Raw genomic sequence first — 18,993 nt, 5'->3', positions numbered from 1 at the left:
TAATTGTTAATCTTGACTTCTTCTTAGGCGTAACTTAGGTTTTAGTTAAACTACTCTCAACATCTGCTTCTTCCTGTGTTGACTTTTCAGATGAGCTAACAAGGGTTCTGTAGTGAAAGCACATAACTTACCAAACTTCGATGCTAAGAAGGGCATCTGATCTGAAATTGGCTGACCTTTTCAGATGTGATTCCTGAAGTAAGGAATAGCCTCACTTGCTGAAGTAACATACCACAAGAGTCAATGCTAGACTATTTTACCCTTGTTGTTTTTAAATCCAGGTTCCCCACAATATGTTGGAAACTACACTAACTAAACAATTTCATTTCCCACAGTTTGGGCAAAAGATGGCCTAACAAAAATGTTTGCTGAACTGCCTTCTCCACTGATGCTTACACTGACTCTTTGCATTAACTCAAAGTTGCCAGGTAGAAATAGCCACAGTTATGGACACTAGTACCTGAATGAGGGTGAGCCAGAACATGAGTACTTAAGGAAGGTCAAAGCAAAAGCAAGTTCATACTCACTGATCCCTTACATCTATCTTTTTCCTTTCTCTGTATTATAATCTGTTCCCGTAGATACTACGGTGCTTTGCATATCAGGGGCAAAAAGAATCATTGTAAAATGAAGAACAAAAGTGCTTTCAGCTTTAACTCCTCTGCAGCCATAGTTGGGTGAGAAAACAGTTAGGAAGAGGCCTTGCAGCTCTTCCTAAAAATAGCAGTTTATACACTGTTTGTTCTGTGTCCCTTTGGAACCATGCATGATCATTCAGTTGACAGATTCTCCAAGATTAAAGCCAATTTGCTATAACAAACAAACAAAGAAGAATTTTAAAACACATCTGACTTTTCTGAGTTAGGATTTTATACTGCATTATTGCAAAGGAATAATATAAAAATAAAATTAAAGAAAGAGTGGGTGGTGATGAGTACATACGAACTGATGGGAAGATTTCTATTTATCTCTTACTAGTGGCTTAAGAACTAAGAGACCCTATAAAAGAGACTTGGCAGTTGTGTCGTGTGAATCCACCTTCAGGGGTCCCAGGGGCAAATTCCTTCCTAGGAGAGCCTCCCACAATGTGAGGTCATAATTACCTACAATGATCTCTACAAGTTGATCTGTCCAGATGAGGTCCCATTGCCTATGCGGTAAAAAGCTGTCATTAGACTTTTCCACCAGCTGATGTGCTGGCGTCTACGGGGCAAGAGAGGAACACAGAGCACTTTGGAAGTGGATTTGATGCTGTGAAACTCACAACAACTCGAACCTCCCCCACAATTCGCTCTGCACTGGCCAAACTGACAACAGATTTCCCTCTGTCCTCACAGAACATAAGATCTGTCCTTTTCTAAGGTCCTCTGTATATAACCAGAAACGAACTCCTTGCAATTACTTTTAGTTTCACTTCCCCACATATTACATGAGATACATATTCCTTCATGATTCCAGTCAGAAATTAAACCAGCTAATTGACACTGTAGAAACCAGTGACAAAAGATGAATATTTAAATCTTTTAACTGTTTACAAAGTATTTTGTGCATAATGTATGCAGTAATCTAAATACTCTGAAGGCAGAGTCAGTCCTAGCTATACGTTAAGAAATTACAGTTCTATTTTCCACAAATTCATCTGATTGGCAATTGACATATAAATGTGTTAATGGGAAAGAAATGGAGAGCTTTTGCCTTTCACTGTACTTCTGTATTCTCTGAATTCTTTCCAAGAATGTACTGCTCTATTACTTGTGTAATTAAATAAGCATTCAAAAAACCTTTTGAAAAATTAAAGTTGTTTAAAGATACACAAAAATTTTTAGAGAAAAATTTGGAAGGATATTGCTAACAGTGGGATTGTTGATAGCTATTAGGTGTATAGGTGATATTCATGCTTTGTACTGTGATGCAAGCATAAGATACAAATTATCAATAATTGGCTAGTTTTGTTATGTAATAAAAAAAGAATAAAATATTTGTGTCACAAAAGAAAACTGGAAGCTTCAATGACAGATATATGTTAATCTTTTTAAGTACTATCTCTACTTCTAAATATGCTTTCATATATAGTTTATATTTATCTATTAAACATTCACCCTGTCAATCAAACCTACACATTGACTCCTAACTTTCTAAATAATCTGCCATTTTTCTTTTTCAAAAGTTCATTTATAAAGTTTTCTAGTTACAAATCAGTAATTTTATTCCATTCTTTCTTTGTGGCTATTAGGCCTTCTGATTCAAAGAATACAGAAACACAGTCAGCAGTAATGAATAATAAGAGGACAATTACAAAATGATCATTGTGAGTCATTCATGTTATCCAGGAGTCCAATGTGGGAAGGGAGGGCAGGATTTAGGGACAAGTAAATGGGAAGTGATGGGAAGAAAGGATGTAGGGAGACTAGGAGAGTGAAAAATGTCATGGGGAGTGGAGATCAGTTAGTTAGATTGAACTGTATGAAACTGCCATATGCGTAGGTCCAAAAATTTGAATAGTGGTAATTTAATATGGTTCAACCAAATAACTGCAATAATAATAATAATAATAAGAGAAGGAGTGAGAAGGAAATCAAGGTAGAAGTTTTTAAAGTCTTCATTCTACCTGACTCCTGCTTCCTTCAGTGTGTATGGATGTGATAACAATCTTGCAGATATTTCTTAAGAAATTCTACTGTTCACATATCCAATTATCTGTCAGTGTTCTGAGAAGGAGGAAGAAGTGAGTATTTCACATATTTACCTTCAAGATGGGAGCCATAAAGACTGACAGACCAGTCAGAATAAACACAAGGGTTCCAGTGACTCTTTGTTCCCTGAAACCAAATCAAAAGATTACCAATCTACCTTTTGTTTTCATAAACACACTCTTGTCTTTTCACCTTCAGAAAATACTATACATGGATAGAATCACTGTTTGGCTAAGACAGCAAAGGTACGGATATCATATGTAATTAATACCTCAAGGACAGCATATAAGCTTAACAGAACTACAAAATTCTCTTAAAACTATTGCAGTATGTGATTTGAATTCATCAAGAAAAAGGTGATTCTGCTAAATCCTTTGTCCTTTTAGAATCAGGAGAGAAAAATCACTTGCTCTGGTTCCACCAATTACTGGCCTACTTGAAGCCCTTATTTTTTAAACAACTTGTACTGTTGTGTAATTACACCTTCCTTCATAGGAGATAGTTATTACATTGTCCCACATTCTAATTAACGAACAGCTCAGGGAAATTTCCTAAGTGCAGTAAATCCCATCAGTCTCATTTCCAAATCTACAACAACAAAAGTACTTTTTAACAAATACGATTCCCATACAACGCCCCCTCACCCCAAGAAAAATCACCCACTGTTGTGAAATGGGAAACGATGGCTCTGTCATGTGAGCTATTCACCCAAGCTCTTAGGAGCAGAGTCCGCTGCAAAGCACGCAATAAGGTATAAAGGTCTCATAAGAGCTCTTCATGGCTACCCAGATTTAACTGCTGGAGGTCAAGGTTTCTCAGTGCTTATGGGACAGAAAATGAACTGGAAAATAAGAATTCCTCTCCTTTCACAGAATCTGATTTTGGCCGCGCGGCTTGCGGATCTTAGTTCCCTGACTGAGGGTCGAACCTGGGGCCCTGGTAGTGAAAAGGCCGAGTTGTAACCACTGAACTGCCAGGGAATTCCCTCCTTTCATAGCATCTTGAGAATCATAAGCAGACTCAATAGTTTTAGGGAGTCTCAACAGAGCCAAAAAATTAAAGGGTCTGGTTATATATATATATGATTGTGATTGAGTATGTACCACAGCACTAAAATGACCTGCACATTGAAAAAAATGAATGACCTGTCTGCGTTTTTACTCTGCAAAATTTAGTCTGCTGTTAATCAAAGGAAATGTATATAAGATAAAAAGTGAACTCAAGAAATTATGGAAGACTCTTTCAAATGAAAATTTAGTCCTTTCTAGAACATCAAGTACAGGAATAAATTATTCATCACCAGCCCTTTCTCCTCCACATTTGTCCGTTTCTTTCTGACTGACACATAGATGTGAGCATGGTATGTTTTATAGAGCCATTTTTCTCTGACGTAACACACCTCACTCCTAGGAATTTTGGTTGTTCTCCAGGTGCAGAAGTCTCTGTCTCCATCTTCAAACTGTCGATGTGAGCAATGGAGATGACAGTAGCAGCCACGTACCACGGAAGGGCCATGAAGGAGCACACCACCATGAGGATGGCCACCCAAAAGAGATCCAGGTGATATCCAGCTCCTTTCTGTAGCAAGAGGTAACAAAACCATGTGAAGAAAGCACTCATACTGCTATCTAGTCATATTTCCAGATGGGAGTTAAGATTACCCAAAGAAACCAATTCGCTTTGCTTGATACTCGTATCTACCAGAAGATGAGGTCCTTGAATGAGACGTCATCTTCCTCATACTATCCCCCTAACAATTAAACGCAAAGCTGCCACATGGCACACCTCCTCTAGCTTGATTTAAGTCACAGCTTATTAGTTGCTTATTGTTAATTATCGTCTCTGCATCCAATTACATAATTGGAACAATGGAGATATAGAACTACCTTGAAGAGCTACTGACATCCTTCAATGAAGTAATTGAGGCAAATCACCTTGTAGGAACTTAAATGGCAGTGATAGTTACGGAGTAGAAGCTCAATAAATGGTGACAGTAGCAATAGTAATACTGGTTGTTTTTAACATAAACAGGATAGGTACCTTAAAAACAGGCACGATGCCTTCTCTGCTTGACTAGCAATGTGCTGTTCACCCAGACAGTATTCAGCACATGTGGACTAATGATGTGAAAGCAACCTTAAGAAAAGCAACCTTAACACTTTTATGTGAAATCTAAAAAAATGATACCAATGAACTCATTTACAAAACAGAAATGGACTCACAGATATAGAAAACAAATTTATGGTTACCAAAGGGCAAAGGCGGGTGGGGAATTAGGAGTTTGGGATTAACATAATGCTACTACCTATAAAATAGAGAACCAACAAGGGCTTATTGTATAGCACAGGGAACTATATTCAATATCTTATAATAACCTATAATGGAAAAGAATCTGAAGAAGAATAGATTTATATATATAAATAAAAATACATATACAAGTATATATAAAAAATACATATACATTTTAAAAAACTGAATCACTCTGCTGTACAACTGAAACTAACACAACACTGTAAATCAACTACACTTCAATTAAAAAAATAAAGACAAAAAAGTACATAGAAGACCATTTTTCACCCTTAATAGTAGATGAAAATAATTGTTTAACAACATATGAAACATTATAATTAAGGTAACTGTACTCCCCTAATAAGAACAGGCTGATTTCAAACATTGCCAAATAGTCACAATAACATTTACTGACTGGAAGAGCAGACACTGTAACAAAAGGTCTAGCTCTTTTACTCACTAAATAAATATTGTCAAATGTGTCCACAATGTTATTCTCTGGTTATATTTCTCTGTTCTATTTATGAAGAAATCAAATACCTAATACCCCTATGGAGCCTGAGAAAATAGAGCAGTCCATTTTCACAGCATGGAAGCAGCAGCGCCAAGAGGCTGAGTATGACCAATCTGAGGAAACAGAGAGGTTGGCTTTAAAAAATGAGAATGGTCTTTACACTAGGAACCCAGTGACTGTTATCATTGAGATCCTGTTACAGTTACTCAGAATACTGCTCTCTTCTCACTGAAACGCCAGGATTTCACCCCTGGCTTGCACACACGGGTCTAATCATGTTCTCAGAGAACTCATCACAGCTGACACAAGAAAGAAAAGCATATTTTTACTTAGTCCAGGTTTGGCTAAGAACGAAAATCTCCTTGAGAGACAAATAGATTGATACATATTCATAAAACCAGTTCACTGCAATACAAATGGTTTGAAAGCATAAGGGTTTGAATTGGGAGTGGGTTAAGGCAGCGGAAAGGGGGCCAAGGTGAGGATGAACTGAAGTAACTTGTTCAGTAGTGACTAATGCGGTGAATATCATGCTACATGTGGGGTCTCAGTCATTCATTCTTTCAACAAATTCTGACTGCCAACCTAGTAACCAGTACAGGCTTGGATGTTAGTGACATATCTGCAAATAAAACAGACAAAAATTCCTGAGCTCATGGACTTTACATTCTACTGACAGAGACAACAATAAACAACATAAACAAATAAACTAGACAGTATCTAAAACAGTAGTAAGCACTAAAGAGAACTATGAGAAGTTGGACTTGTATTCTGAGGACCGTCGGAAGCCACTGTAGGGTTTTAAAGGGAAGAATGAGATGATCTGCTTATGATCTAAACATCACGGCTGCTGTGTTAGGAACAGACTGACGAAAACAGTAACCAGTTCGGAGGCTGGTGCCATGACCCATGCAAGAGACTGCCATGGTTAGAACCAGGGTGGTAACAGTGAACATAGCAAGAAGTGGGTGGATTCTGGCTACTCCGTCAGGTGGAGCATACAGGATTTGCTCACTCCTGCCTGTGGATGTGTTGGCCATTCATGATCTGGCCTCTGTTTACATCTGCAGCCTCATCTTTGACCTCTGCCCTACTTGGATCCTATATCACAGCCAGTTTCAACCATATGTAATTCCTTGAATATGTCTTACTCACTAATGCCTTTTGTGTCTTTGCCCATATAGCATCCCTACCTGGAATAACCTCTCTTTTCCTTCTTTCCTTGGGCCAGTCCTACTCATCCTTAAGACTTAAATCAGCCACCTCTTTTTTTTTTTTTTCTGGTAGTTTTTCCTTCCTCAGCCCAGGTGAGATAGGTGAGTTTAGTTAGGTTAGATCTCCTCCTTTATGTTCCCCTGTCTATCACTTTACACTTTCCTCTATCACAGGACTCATCACACTGTTTTGAAATTGTAGATGTGTTTATCTGTCTTTGATATCAGACTGTAAGTAACATGAGAAGCTAGACTCTATCCTGAATACCTAAGCAGAGTACATGATGCATAGTCAATGCTCAATTAATTAAAAAGTGAATGACAAATAGCATGTATACATTCTTGAGTGGCAACTATAAACTCTTAATTAGCTACACAAAAAATTAAAAACTTATTTGTTAATCGGTAGAAATGTGAACCTTTTGGAGGGGGAAGAGGGGAGGTGAACAACATCTGGAAATACCACATAGTTTCAAGCCTTATTTAGACTAAATCACTCAAGACCATATTAGAGGTACCAACATAATAATCAATGGGCAGGATCCCCAAATCTTGTCACCAAGTAAACTGTAATAACCTAAGGATGTGCACACTGGCCAGATCAACGGGTCAAAAGAAGACTGACTGTAGCAAAGTCATGCATGTTACCCCGAGCCACCTCCATGCTTTCTTAAACTATTTCAAGTAAAACAAGTCTGAGCTAGATATGCTGGAGACTAGCAAAAAGGGGCCGCATAATACCAAAGAAGGTGGAATGAGGATTTTAGAAAGTAGAATACAAAGGTAACTGCAAAACCACCAGAATAAATAAAAGTTCTGGGGCAAAATAATTACAGACATATAATTACTCTGCCTCTTGACATCACTCCCTTCAAAAAGTCTTCCTTTCCCTCAACCACGCTGAGACTATTTGATGCTCTTAAAAGGAAGGGAAAATTATCAACTTGACCTGAAGGTCCTGCCTGATTTGCCTCTGCAGAGCTCCCTCTCCAGACTCAACCCTCCCTCTCTCACTGCAGCCACACTGGATTATTTTGGTCATTCATTCTTGCCAGGTTACCGCCTCTTATAAAGCCTGTTCATATACAGTGATTCCTGTGCCGTCCTGTGTTCCTCTTCCCACCCAGTCTCACTCAGCTAATCCTACTGTTGTGTGAGATCTCAGTGTTAAGTGCCACCACCTTGGAACTCCCAGCACCTTGGAACTCCCAGCACCTTGGGACTAGGTCAAACCCTCTCTTATAGACTCTTAAAGGACCATCACTTGTCTTTCGCGGTACCAGACACATTTGCAATGTCACATTTTGCATGATCATTGGGATGATGTCTGTCTCCCTCAGGGACCAGAAGCTCTATGAGGACAGGAACCATGTGCGTTTTTGTTCACCACTGAAGCTCTAGCACATGGCACTGCGCCCACTACTGAGTGGACACTAGACAAATGTTCATTGGATAAATGAATGCATGTTAATTCATCGTTCAATGGCACTCTGCTAGATCCTAAAAATAAAAGTATAGCTAATGACACAGTCCTTGCCCTCAAGTTGCTTACAGAGTAGTAGTAGAGCTGGACAAATCAATAGGCATTCTCAGTACCACAGTGTTAAAGGTCTACAGCAGGGGTGAGCACCCAGGAGGGGCACTCAACTCAGCCCTAAGTCAAGGATAGTTTGCATAGGAGGTGGTATCTAAGCTGAGTCCTAAAACGTAAGCCATAACCAGCTAGGAGACAAGATATGGAGATGCAGGGGAAAATAACAGGCAAATGAGCTACCATTTTGAGAAAAGTAAAATAGAGTTGGTGCTTAGGAGGAGATGGGAAAGGTGGAAAATAAGGCTAAAGAAGTTAAGAACTTTGATGTTTTGTTGAAGGCTTTGGAATTCTTTCTATCATAGAGCGACAGGAAGCTACTGAAGGGTTTTAAGCAGGCAAGTGATGTGATCAGATTTGTGTTTAGAGGGAGGGCTCTGTTGGATTGTAAAAGACGTGTTGGAAGAGGTCAGGACTGAAGGCAGAGACGACAACACTGCCATAATCCAGGCTTGAGATGATGCAGTTCAAACTAAAGGAACAGTAGTGGGGAAACACAAAGGACAGATGGGAGAGATTTTAAGGGGACTGAGTCCAAAGAGGGAAAAGCAATGAATTTATTTTGCCTAATTTCAATGCTTAAGGCTTACAATGTCTAGTATGGTGTCCTACACATAGTAAACACTGGAGATACGTTTGTTGAACAAAATGATAAAAGCTATGCTCAAAAATTCATGGTGCCCCAACTATTGCCATAAAGACCCCAGAACGCAAATGGTTATGTTAGAGAAGTTGTTCCTGCAAAACAAACCTGTATGTATGAACATGAGCCACTTCTAAGGTATCTCTTTTAGCTACAAGTGTCTGAATAACTAGATTGAATGGAATGAAAATAATATTAAAATATCTGGCACTTCTTAATGGAAATAATACTGTACGAAATATAGAAAACAGCATTTTTTCGAAAATGCCATGTGACATCTTTGCTTCTCACCCCTCCTCCCTACTGCCTCTTGCCTTCTTCAGATTCTGATCATCTCTCTCCTGGATTACACAGCAGCCGCCTAACCACTCCCTCCACCCTCCTCCTCTCTTGTACCTCTCCCATCCGTCCTTACTGCTGCCAGAGTGAGGGTCTAAAGTACAGCTGTGATGCCACCCATCCAGGCTGGCATGCTGAGGAAGCAGGGGAGGCCAGTGGGAGATGAGTAGCCCAAGCAGGACGGAGCAGGTCCCATGAGCCTGGCTTCCCACGCCGAGTCTCCTGCATCTGAGTCTGTGATGGGGGCCCTCAGAGATTCCTGAAATGATACCGTTCCCTAAATGTGTCCTGCACATTATGTGCCACTCTTCAAACTGGCACTGTTTCTGCAACTTGACATCTGTTTAAATCCATCCTGTCCCTTCAAGGTCCAGCTCAAACTCCAAGGCCTCCTTCACATCCACTCAGCAACCCTCAGCTCTCGATGCCGCTCTGGCCTCAGAAGCCCCTGCTTTATTCTTGTCCCTGACAACCCACTCTCCTCATTGCTTTCCCTGCCCCAAATCCTTCAGTGGCTTCTTGTTTCACTTAGAATAAAACCTAAGCAGTGTAAAATTATCCTTAAGGTTCTACATCGGTGTTTCTCCCCAGAACTATTTTGCGCACCAGGGGACACGTGGCAATGTCTGGAGACATTTTTGCTTGTAACTACTTGGCGGGAAAGGGTGCGACTAGCATCTAGTAAGTAGAGGTCAGAGATGCTGCTAAATACCCTACAATACACAGGACGGTCATGACCAACAAAGAATTATGCAAAACGACAATAACGCTGAAGTTGAGTGATCTGGTCCCACTCCCACTGACCTTATCTTTTTTTTTTTTTTTTTTTTTTTTTTTTGCGGTACGCGGGCCTCTCACTGTTGTGGCCTCTCCCATTGCGGAGCACAGGCTCCGAACGTGCAGGCTCAGCGGCCATGGCTCACGGGCCCAGCCGCTCCGCGGCATGTGGGGTCTTCCCGGACCGGGGCACGAACCTGCGTCCCCTGCATCGGCAGGCGGACTCTCAACCACTGCGCCACCAGGGAAGCCCTGACGTTATCTTGAATCCCTGATTCCCCAAGGTTCCAGTTACACTGACCTGTTATCTGTTCCTCAATACACCAAGCTTTCCACCCAGGTCCTTTGTACCTGCTCCTATCTTTGCTTGGAAAACTATTTTTTAAATAAACATTCATTGAACATCTGTGCTAGGCCTTGTGTTAGATAAAACAATAAGAAAGAATACCTGCCCTTAAGAGGTTTACAGGTTATTAGTTGAAGTCAGGTGTGGAAGCAAATAATTTATTGTATGTGAAAGATACAAGGCACAAAGAAGGCAAGGTCATTTTCAACCTAGGGGTGGATATGAGTGGTGAATAGGGGAAATCCACTAAACTCCTTCAGGGCAGAGACCATAACTTAGAACAATTTTTATCTTCAACATCTAACACAAGTGTTCCATACAGAGCAAGGATTTAGTGAGCGCTCAAGAGGTTAAGTATGTCCTTTAAAGTTTATAAAAGTCCTTGTCTTCATGGATATAAACCCAAAAATGTCCTACTTTCTGAAACTGGAGATTATTTTAAGTACAAGGACAGGAAGTGAAACTTTACCTCCTTTTGATATTGTATATGATTTGTTAATACAGAACAAAGGTCATTCAGGAATAAGTCCACAGAAATCAAAATCTATGAGAGACAAAGATTAGCCTCACAGTTTACATCTGATAAATAGATGATAACAAAGGAGTCAGGAGCAGTACACACACACGCACAGACACAGAATAAACATTTGTGCTAGGAGGCCCCATGATTCAGAGAACAAGCTGGTTTATGGGGACACCTAGAACCATGACACAGTTTCTCCCACCAAGGGAGGGGACACAGATTTGCACACAAATTATAATGTATTTTAAACAGAGATTCAAAGAGGTTTGAGAAAGACACCCAAGAGTACAGAGTGTTTAGCTACGTCTAGTGTGAACCCACAAAATCTTCCCGCAGTGATGCCATCTAAACAGGGCTTTGACTAATACAAGCACTCACTATGAGAACTGGAGATGGGCAGGCAGGTTCTTCGGTTATCACCCACCTCATACGGTGCAACAGCTCTGAGAACCATGTGGCCACAGCTAACAAAATTCTTCAAGATGTCTTTACTAAGTCTACCTTATGGAAATCATTGTGATGGGCCACACGAGAGCTGGAAAGAGGCCTAAAACATGGTCCTTGCCTTGAAAACGTTTGGCTCAGAAAAGAAAATAAGGTAATTACACAAAAATACTACTGTGCAAGACATTATGTGACCAATGCCACAGAGTTATACAGTAAGTAAGAGCAAAAACAACAGCAATAGAAATAAACATTATAAGTGAAGGTTACGCTGACAAGTTTTTATATTTGGAGGATCTTAAAGGATGGGGATGATTCTCATAGGTGGTAATCATTGAGGAGTGGAGAGGAGAGTTGGAATAACCAGCAGAAGAAACTGCGAGGTGAAGAAAAAACAACAATTCATTTGACCAGGGCATTGTATATAGTATGTGGAAAGAATCATCTTAAATTTTGGGTGAGATCGTATCGCAAAGAGACTTAAATTCCAAGCTAGGGCAAATGGACATTCTTCAAGGGGAGAAGGTGTAGAGGGCCAAGGTATAAAAGTTTAAGAACTACAGGACTGACATATCAAAAAAAAATGCTTTAAAAAATATTCCAGCTTTTGGAATGAAGCAAGGGAGACTGGTTATTATTGATAACTCATGGTTAAACCATTACAACAGTCTAGACATGAGATAAAAGGACTGAATCTAAGGTATCATAGCAGAAATGGAAAGGAAAAATTAAAACAGGGCACGTTTTGTTTTGTTTTGCGGTACGCGGGGCTCTCACTGTTGTGGCCTCTCCCGTTGCGGAGCACAGGCTCTGGACACGCAGGCTCAGGACGCGCAGGCTCAGCGGCCATGGCTCACGGGCCCAGCTGCTCTGCAGCATGTGGGATCTTCCCGGACCGGGGCACGAACCCGTATCCCCTGCATCGGCAGGCGGACTCTCAACCACTGTGCCACCAGGGAAGCCCCAGGGCACATTTTGGAGTTATCCAAGAAAACACACGCAAATTAAGTGTCTTACCATAGAGTTTAACAGAGAAAATCTATTGCTACAACGACCTAATATCTATTTCTGGATACCGATTCCAAGCAATTTTTCCCTCCTGCGCCCTATCTTTAACACTTAAAATCACTTCCCTTGTGAGAAGTATCCCTTGCTTTGAAGCCTGAAGCTCACACTCTCTTCCTGCCTCTGCAATGACTCAGGGAAAGACCTTGGAGAAGTCATGACCTTGCTGAACCTGGTTTGCTTTTGAGTGCTCTGCAGGGATAAAGAGGGACATAACTAACCAAAATGATGGCCAAAAAAAGCCAAGTGCCTTGGCGTTCCTCATCAGTACAGAGCTGCTCAGCAGAGTGGGAAGGTGGATCCCATCCTAAACAGAGCAATCAGCCAGCCAGGGCCATCTGACACAGAGCCAAAGCCAATGCCACCCAAAAACATGCTGCTTTTAGTATCACAATGCCTCCACCTCTCTCACTGTGTCAGGTTTCTCTTTTGAATCAATTTCATAGCAGTCAGGGCCCTTAATAATTTTAGATAGAATCTCCAGTTTTCACATTCCACAGCCTCTTTCCCTAATGAAAAACAAAATTATTTGAACAAAACGATATCCAGTGTGAGAAGCCTTTGATTCATGATGATATTCCCACTGGTATCTTTAGATTTGTGTCAAAACACTGGCATTTATTCTATAACTACTGATATTCAAAGGAATGATTTCTAATAAGCAATTCCAAAAGTGATGAAAACATTTTTTATTTCCTCAACTCCTATTTTAAGAGGTAAATCCTAATATGCCTTGATTTTCTAATGTTTTCTATAGGGAGTAGAATAAAATTTCAATATTTTATCAACCCCAAATTTGCTAAATTCAAAATTCTGAATTTTATTAGCAAGAAAACTTAATGAGCAAAAAGAATAGGCATTTGCCTTCAAGGACACATAGCAAATCTGACTAACTATATATCAAAAGTAAGAATATGTTTCCAAATTTTTTCAGAATAAAATATATTAGTCAACATCTACTTCCAGCCTTTCAAAAGCAAATCAACATTGAATTCCTCCCAGTAAAGAACATCTAAAAATGCTCAACAAAATACAGAAAATATCTTACAGAAATCATGGTTTATCTGCCAGAAAGTAAGAGAAATAACCGGAAACGAAAAATAATGGCAACAGTAAAGAGTAAATCTACAATGTCAGTAAACCCTTGAGGCCTGGGCCTGCCCAGCAAGACTATGCCAATCTTTGGCGGGGTAAGGCATGGGGTAGAATGACCATCTGAACTCTAGGGACAGGACACCAATCCTAGGGATATGGGGGAAAGGGCATAGATGGGAGACATCCCCTGAAATAAAACTAGGATACTCTAAACACAGCATACCCATTTGGTAGACTAGGGGGAAAAAACACCCTACAGAGAGAGACAGTGGGGATACATGCCTCTCTTGGCCTTGCCACTAGATGTAATGCCATTAAAAAAAAAAAAAAAAAAAAGATTCTCCAAAGATATTTCTAACCATAAACCTACAACTGAGTTTGGGGCTGGACTTCACATTACCTCTGCAGTCTGAAAAACCTTAAGCTAAAAGTGTAGTGTGAATTAGTCCTAGCCTTCTATGAATTAGTCTTGCCACCACACTCTCAAACGCTGCATAGATATAGACATAAAATATTGAAACTATATTTCATCAAGCTTCTAGGGAAGCAGTCAAGACTACTGCAAATTCTTCAGTACAGATGTGGCAGATTGTACTTTCCCAAAATGGCTGGGAAAATATCTTCTGTCCCACATATTTTCCTACAATGTAAAATTGCCACTCCTCCGTCAAACAGTGGAGTCCTTCCTTATCTCCTTGAATGGAGGATGGTCCGATGACTATTTTGACCAGCTGACTCTGGCAAAGTAATGAAGTAAAACTGTGCCAGTTGCAGGTGTAACCACGATATGGCCTAATTTTTCACTTCTTAATTCTTGGAAGTCAGCTGCCATGTAGTAAGTGCAAATAACCCACTGCCATGCTGTGAGAAGCCTACACCACACAGAAAGACCCTGGAGGATGAGATGCCATGTGGTGAGAGGGGGAGAGGGGAGAGGAAGAGGGAGGGAGGGGGAGGGGGAGAGGGAGAGAGAGAGAGAGAGGGAGAGAGAGAGAGAGAGAGAGAGAGAGAGAGAGAGAATGAGAGAGAGAGAGAGAGGGTCAGGCAGACACACCAAGGAATATCAAGGTATGTGAGACATGTGAATCAGTCCGGTCAACCCTTAGATGACATCAGCCCTGGCCACTATCTAACTGCAACTGCAGGAGAGACCTCAAGCAAGAAGTATCCATCTGAACCCTGTCAACCCAAAGAAACATGAGAAATAATAATAAATTGTTGTTTTAAGTTGTTAAGTTTTCAGGAGGCTTGTTATATAGCAAAAGATAAACAGAAAAACAACCTGGTTATCTTCAACAAATAAATTACAAGGGGAAACAAACAGATAGATGGAGGGGAGAATCTATGGACTGATAGTTTATGAAAGACTTAGGGGATTCCCTGGTGGCACAGTGGTTAAGAATCCGCCTGCCAGTGCAGGGGACTCAGGTTCAATCCCTGGGCTGGGAAGATCCCACGTACCACAGAGCAAATAAGCCCGTGTGCCACAACTACTGAGCCTGCACCCTAGAGCCCACGAGCCACAACTACTGAAGCCCACGTGCCTAGAGCCCGTGCTCCGCAACAAAAGAAGCCACTGCAATGAGAAGCCTGTGCGCCGCAATGAAGAGTAGCCCCAGCTCGCCACAACTAGAGAAAGCCCGTGCGCAGCAACAAAGACCCAATGCAGCCAAAGATAAATAAATAATAAATAAAAGTTTATGAAAGACTTAAGATAATGTTTGAACTTTATTTGGATCCTGATTTAAACAAATACATTATGTTTTTAAAGTTTAATATATATATGACACATTTGCAAATTTAAATATTGACTGGATTTTTGATGATATTAAGGAATTTTGTTAACTTTTAGACTGATAATGGTATTGTGGTCATGCCTTTCAAAAGAGATCTCAAAAGAGATCTTATCTTTAGAAATACATAGTCCAAAATTTATGGATAATATGGAATGCTGTCTACACTTACTTCAAAGTATTATAGGAAGGGGATAAGATCATGGAAATTTAAATGATACAAGATTGGACAGGAGTTGTTAATTGTTAGAGTTGGGTGATAAATACTGAGTTACACTATTCTGTCTTCTTTTGTGTATGTTTACAACTTTTCCATAATAAAAGATTTTTTTCATGGGAATAAATTTTTAAAAAAGTGTTCCCAGGTTGGTTGGACTCTCCTATATCTCCCAGAAGCAAATAAAATCTCTGGAAGGCTCTGAAGCATTTCATAGGAAGATTATTAGCTCACATTTTTTTTTTTAAAAAAGAAAAGCACTAAATACATGACGAAGAAAGACACTACGGGTAAGAGCTGAGAAAACAAAGTTCAGAATCAAACCCACAAAGACAGCAAATATATATATAAAATAAAGAGTATATGGAAGAATAATAAAGAAGGGGATTATCAAAATTGAACAAGAAGATTTAGAAGAGAACAAAACAGAACTTCTAAATATAAAAAAATTTATAATTCTTGAAAGGAAAAATTCAATGGAGTGGTTTGGTAGTAGAATACAACCAACAGAAGAATTAGTAGAAAGATCTGAAGAAATTATCCAAAATATAGCACAGATACTGAAGATAGTAAATGTGAAAACAAAACAGTTTAGTAGAATTGGGGCACAATATGGGGATGTACAATAAAATTCTACCTGTAATTCCAGAAGGATGTGTTAGAGATTGAAAGAGTCAAAGAATTACAAAATTCCATAACTGATAAAAGACAGGAAGATTCAGGAAGCCCAGTAATCCAATAATAATAAAAAGAAATCTGTGCTTATGTAAGTTATAATAAAACTCCAAAATAAAGACAAAAAGAAAATGCTACAGCACCCAAAAGAAAAGAATGATCACTTACAAAGCAATGAGAATTATACTGACAGTTCACTTTTATGGAAGTCAAAAATAATTGAAAATAGATTCTAAATGCTGGAAAAAAAATAGCTTTCAACCTAAATTATACATCCAGAGAAACCACCTTTCAAGAATGAGGATAAGAGAAACATTTTCAGGCAAACATAAATGAGAGAGTTTACCTCCCAAAGACGTTCAGAGGAGAAAATTTCAAAAGTCTGGTAAACTAGTACTGTTTAAGGGAAATAATTCAGTCTAATGAAAAATATTCTGAAAAGGAAGGTCTGAAGTGCAAAAAAAAAAAAGAAAACTTCTTTGTAATTCTAAAAATCTTGACCATGTCTAATTAATTGGATTTTAAAATTCAGGTAGCAATAAACTCTGGGTATTAACAGAATATGATATGGGAAGGAATATCAAACTTAAAGCATTCCTTAGCTCTTAGCATTATTCAGGAGAAGTGTAAAAATACTGACTAACTTTGGAACTTAAAAATGCATATTAAAATATGCAACATAATCACTAAAAGATAAAGTATGTAACTTCCACCCTAACAGAAAAAAATGTAGAAAGCAGAAAATATGAAAAACAAACCTGTACCAACCTAAAACAGGACAAAAAAGGAGAATAAAAAAGAAAGAACATAAAGTTATAGAAACAGAAAGCAAAAATAATGTGCTAAAGATGAATCCGAATCTATCACTCAACACCATCAATTTTAATGGATTAAATTTAAAAGTAAAGATTGTAAAACTGGATTGTTTTAAAAGTCCAACCATGGGTTATCTACAGACACAAGATACAAGGTATATTGAAAATAACAGAATGAATACACATAAGGTACCACAGATTTATTAGTACAAAATAAATTAATCTTTAAGGCAAAAAGCATTACTAGAAACAAAGAGAGTCATATAAAAATTCAATTCACTAAAACGATAAACTATAAATGTAGATGTTCTTAATAACATGGTTTTAAAACAAAGCAAATATTAGCAAAAAACAAAGACATAGTATAGAAAATCAATATAGTAAAAAATTGTTTCTTTGAAAGAAGACCAATAAAATTAACAAACCTCAGGCTAGATTGATCAAGAAAAATAAGAAGCACAAATCAATTATATATATATATATTTTTTGTGGTACGCGGGCCTCTCACTGTTGTGGCCTCTCCCGTTGCAGAGCACAGGCTCCGGACGCGCAGGCTCAGCGGCCATGGCTCACGGGCCTAGCCGCTCCGCGGCATGTGGGATCTTCTCGGACGGGGGCACGAACCCGTGTCGCCTGCATTGGCAGGCGGACTCTCAACCACTGTGCCACCAGGGAAGCCCAATAATATTAAGATTTTAAAGGGAAAAATAACAGATTCAGATTACAAAAATGACAAATGATAATGTTATAAACAACATTGCAATAAATTTTAAAATAGAAGAAAAAAGGGAAAATCTAAAAAGTATAAGTTACTAAAATTGAAAAATAGAAATTCTGAATGTCTCATAGCCATTAAAACATTTTGATCACCAGTTTTACAGTTCCATACAGAAACCACCTGGCCCAGGTATTTTAACAACTTGTCTGATCATTCAAAGAAAAGATAATTGACATATTATACACAATAAAGAGACTATTATATTCTATTTCAGAGAATGGGATGGGAGTGGAATAGAAGGAGAAATACTCTCCAGCTCATCTTATAAGGATAGTATATTTCTGATACCAAAACCAGACAGGGACAATATAAGAAAGGAAAAATGCAGGCCAATGTCACTCTTAAACAGAGATGCAAAAATCCTATATATACACACACACATATATATATACATATATACACATAAATATGTACATATACATATATAAGCAATATATATTATATTACATATTATAATATATATATTAACAAACCAAGTTCAATTGTGTGTAAGAAAGAAACTATATATCTGCCAGGTTTCAAAGTTGGTTCAACAGTACAAAATCTATTAATATGACTCACCAAGTCAACAGGTTAAAGAAGAAAACTTATATTTTTATCTCAATAGTTTATCTCAATAGTTTCAGAGAAAGCATTTGTCTTTGTCTTCACTAAGGACAGTTACCGTATTAAAATCAGATGAAGGATAACAGTGGCTGAGCGGTAAACAGTTTATATTGCCCTCTCAGATGGTGAAGAAAATATGATTTGAAACAACTTTTTCAGGTTTAAATGAGGTCTTCCAAAAGTATTATATTGAGAAGATGTGTCCACACAGGATGATCTATGACTCTGCGAAGTCTTTAAAGAACATGAGCTGTAATTCCCATAAAACTATCTTGATTTTGAAGCATTTAATATTTTCAAGCACCAAAAAAGAAAGTAGAAGGCAGTGATAACCATTATTATGAAGATTTACCTTGAGTTTATGTTCTTTCCTGTTTACAATCACAGCTGTGATTTGCTGGTCCATGAAAATGAGAATGGTGACCAACAAAGCAGGTATAGCAGCTGCAAGGTACACCCACCAGGGGTTTCCTCCAAATGGTGGAACAAACCAACCTCGGTTTACACTTGTTGGCTTTAAGTAGAGAGAAAACATTTTTTAAAACAATATTAATACATACTACTTGGTGAAAAATC

At 38.8% G+C, this 18,993-nt stretch overlaps 1 protein-coding gene across 4 annotated transcripts in view; it reads right to left on the bottom strand.

The window, feature by feature from the left end:
- Positions 1-18,993, bottom strand: part of SLC4A4 (solute carrier family 4 member 4) — a 357,043-nt gene that overhangs the window by 22,120 nt on the left and 315,930 nt on the right. For all 4 annotated transcript variants that reach the window (XM_032632939.1, XM_032632937.1, XM_032632936.1 and 1 more), the window contains 3 exons: positions 18,770-18,931; positions 4,093-4,271; positions 2,747-2,819 (listed from right to left, as the gene is read on the bottom strand). In XM_032632939.1, the coding sequence (XP_032488830.1) occupies positions 2,747-2,819; positions 4,093-4,271; positions 18,770-18,931 (414 nt within the window). The remainder of the gene's footprint in view (positions 1-2,746; positions 2,820-4,092; positions 4,272-18,769; positions 18,932-18,993) is intronic.

Source organism: Phocoena sinus, chromosome 5 (genome assembly GCF_008692025.1).
Source record: "Phocoena sinus isolate mPhoSin1 chromosome 5, mPhoSin1.pri, whole genome shotgun sequence".
Lineage (NCBI taxonomy): Eukaryota > Metazoa > Chordata > Mammalia > Artiodactyla > Phocoenidae > Phocoena > Phocoena sinus.
The sequence above is the reverse complement of the archived record's forward strand: the minus strand, read 5'-3'. Positions and strand labels throughout refer to the sequence as shown.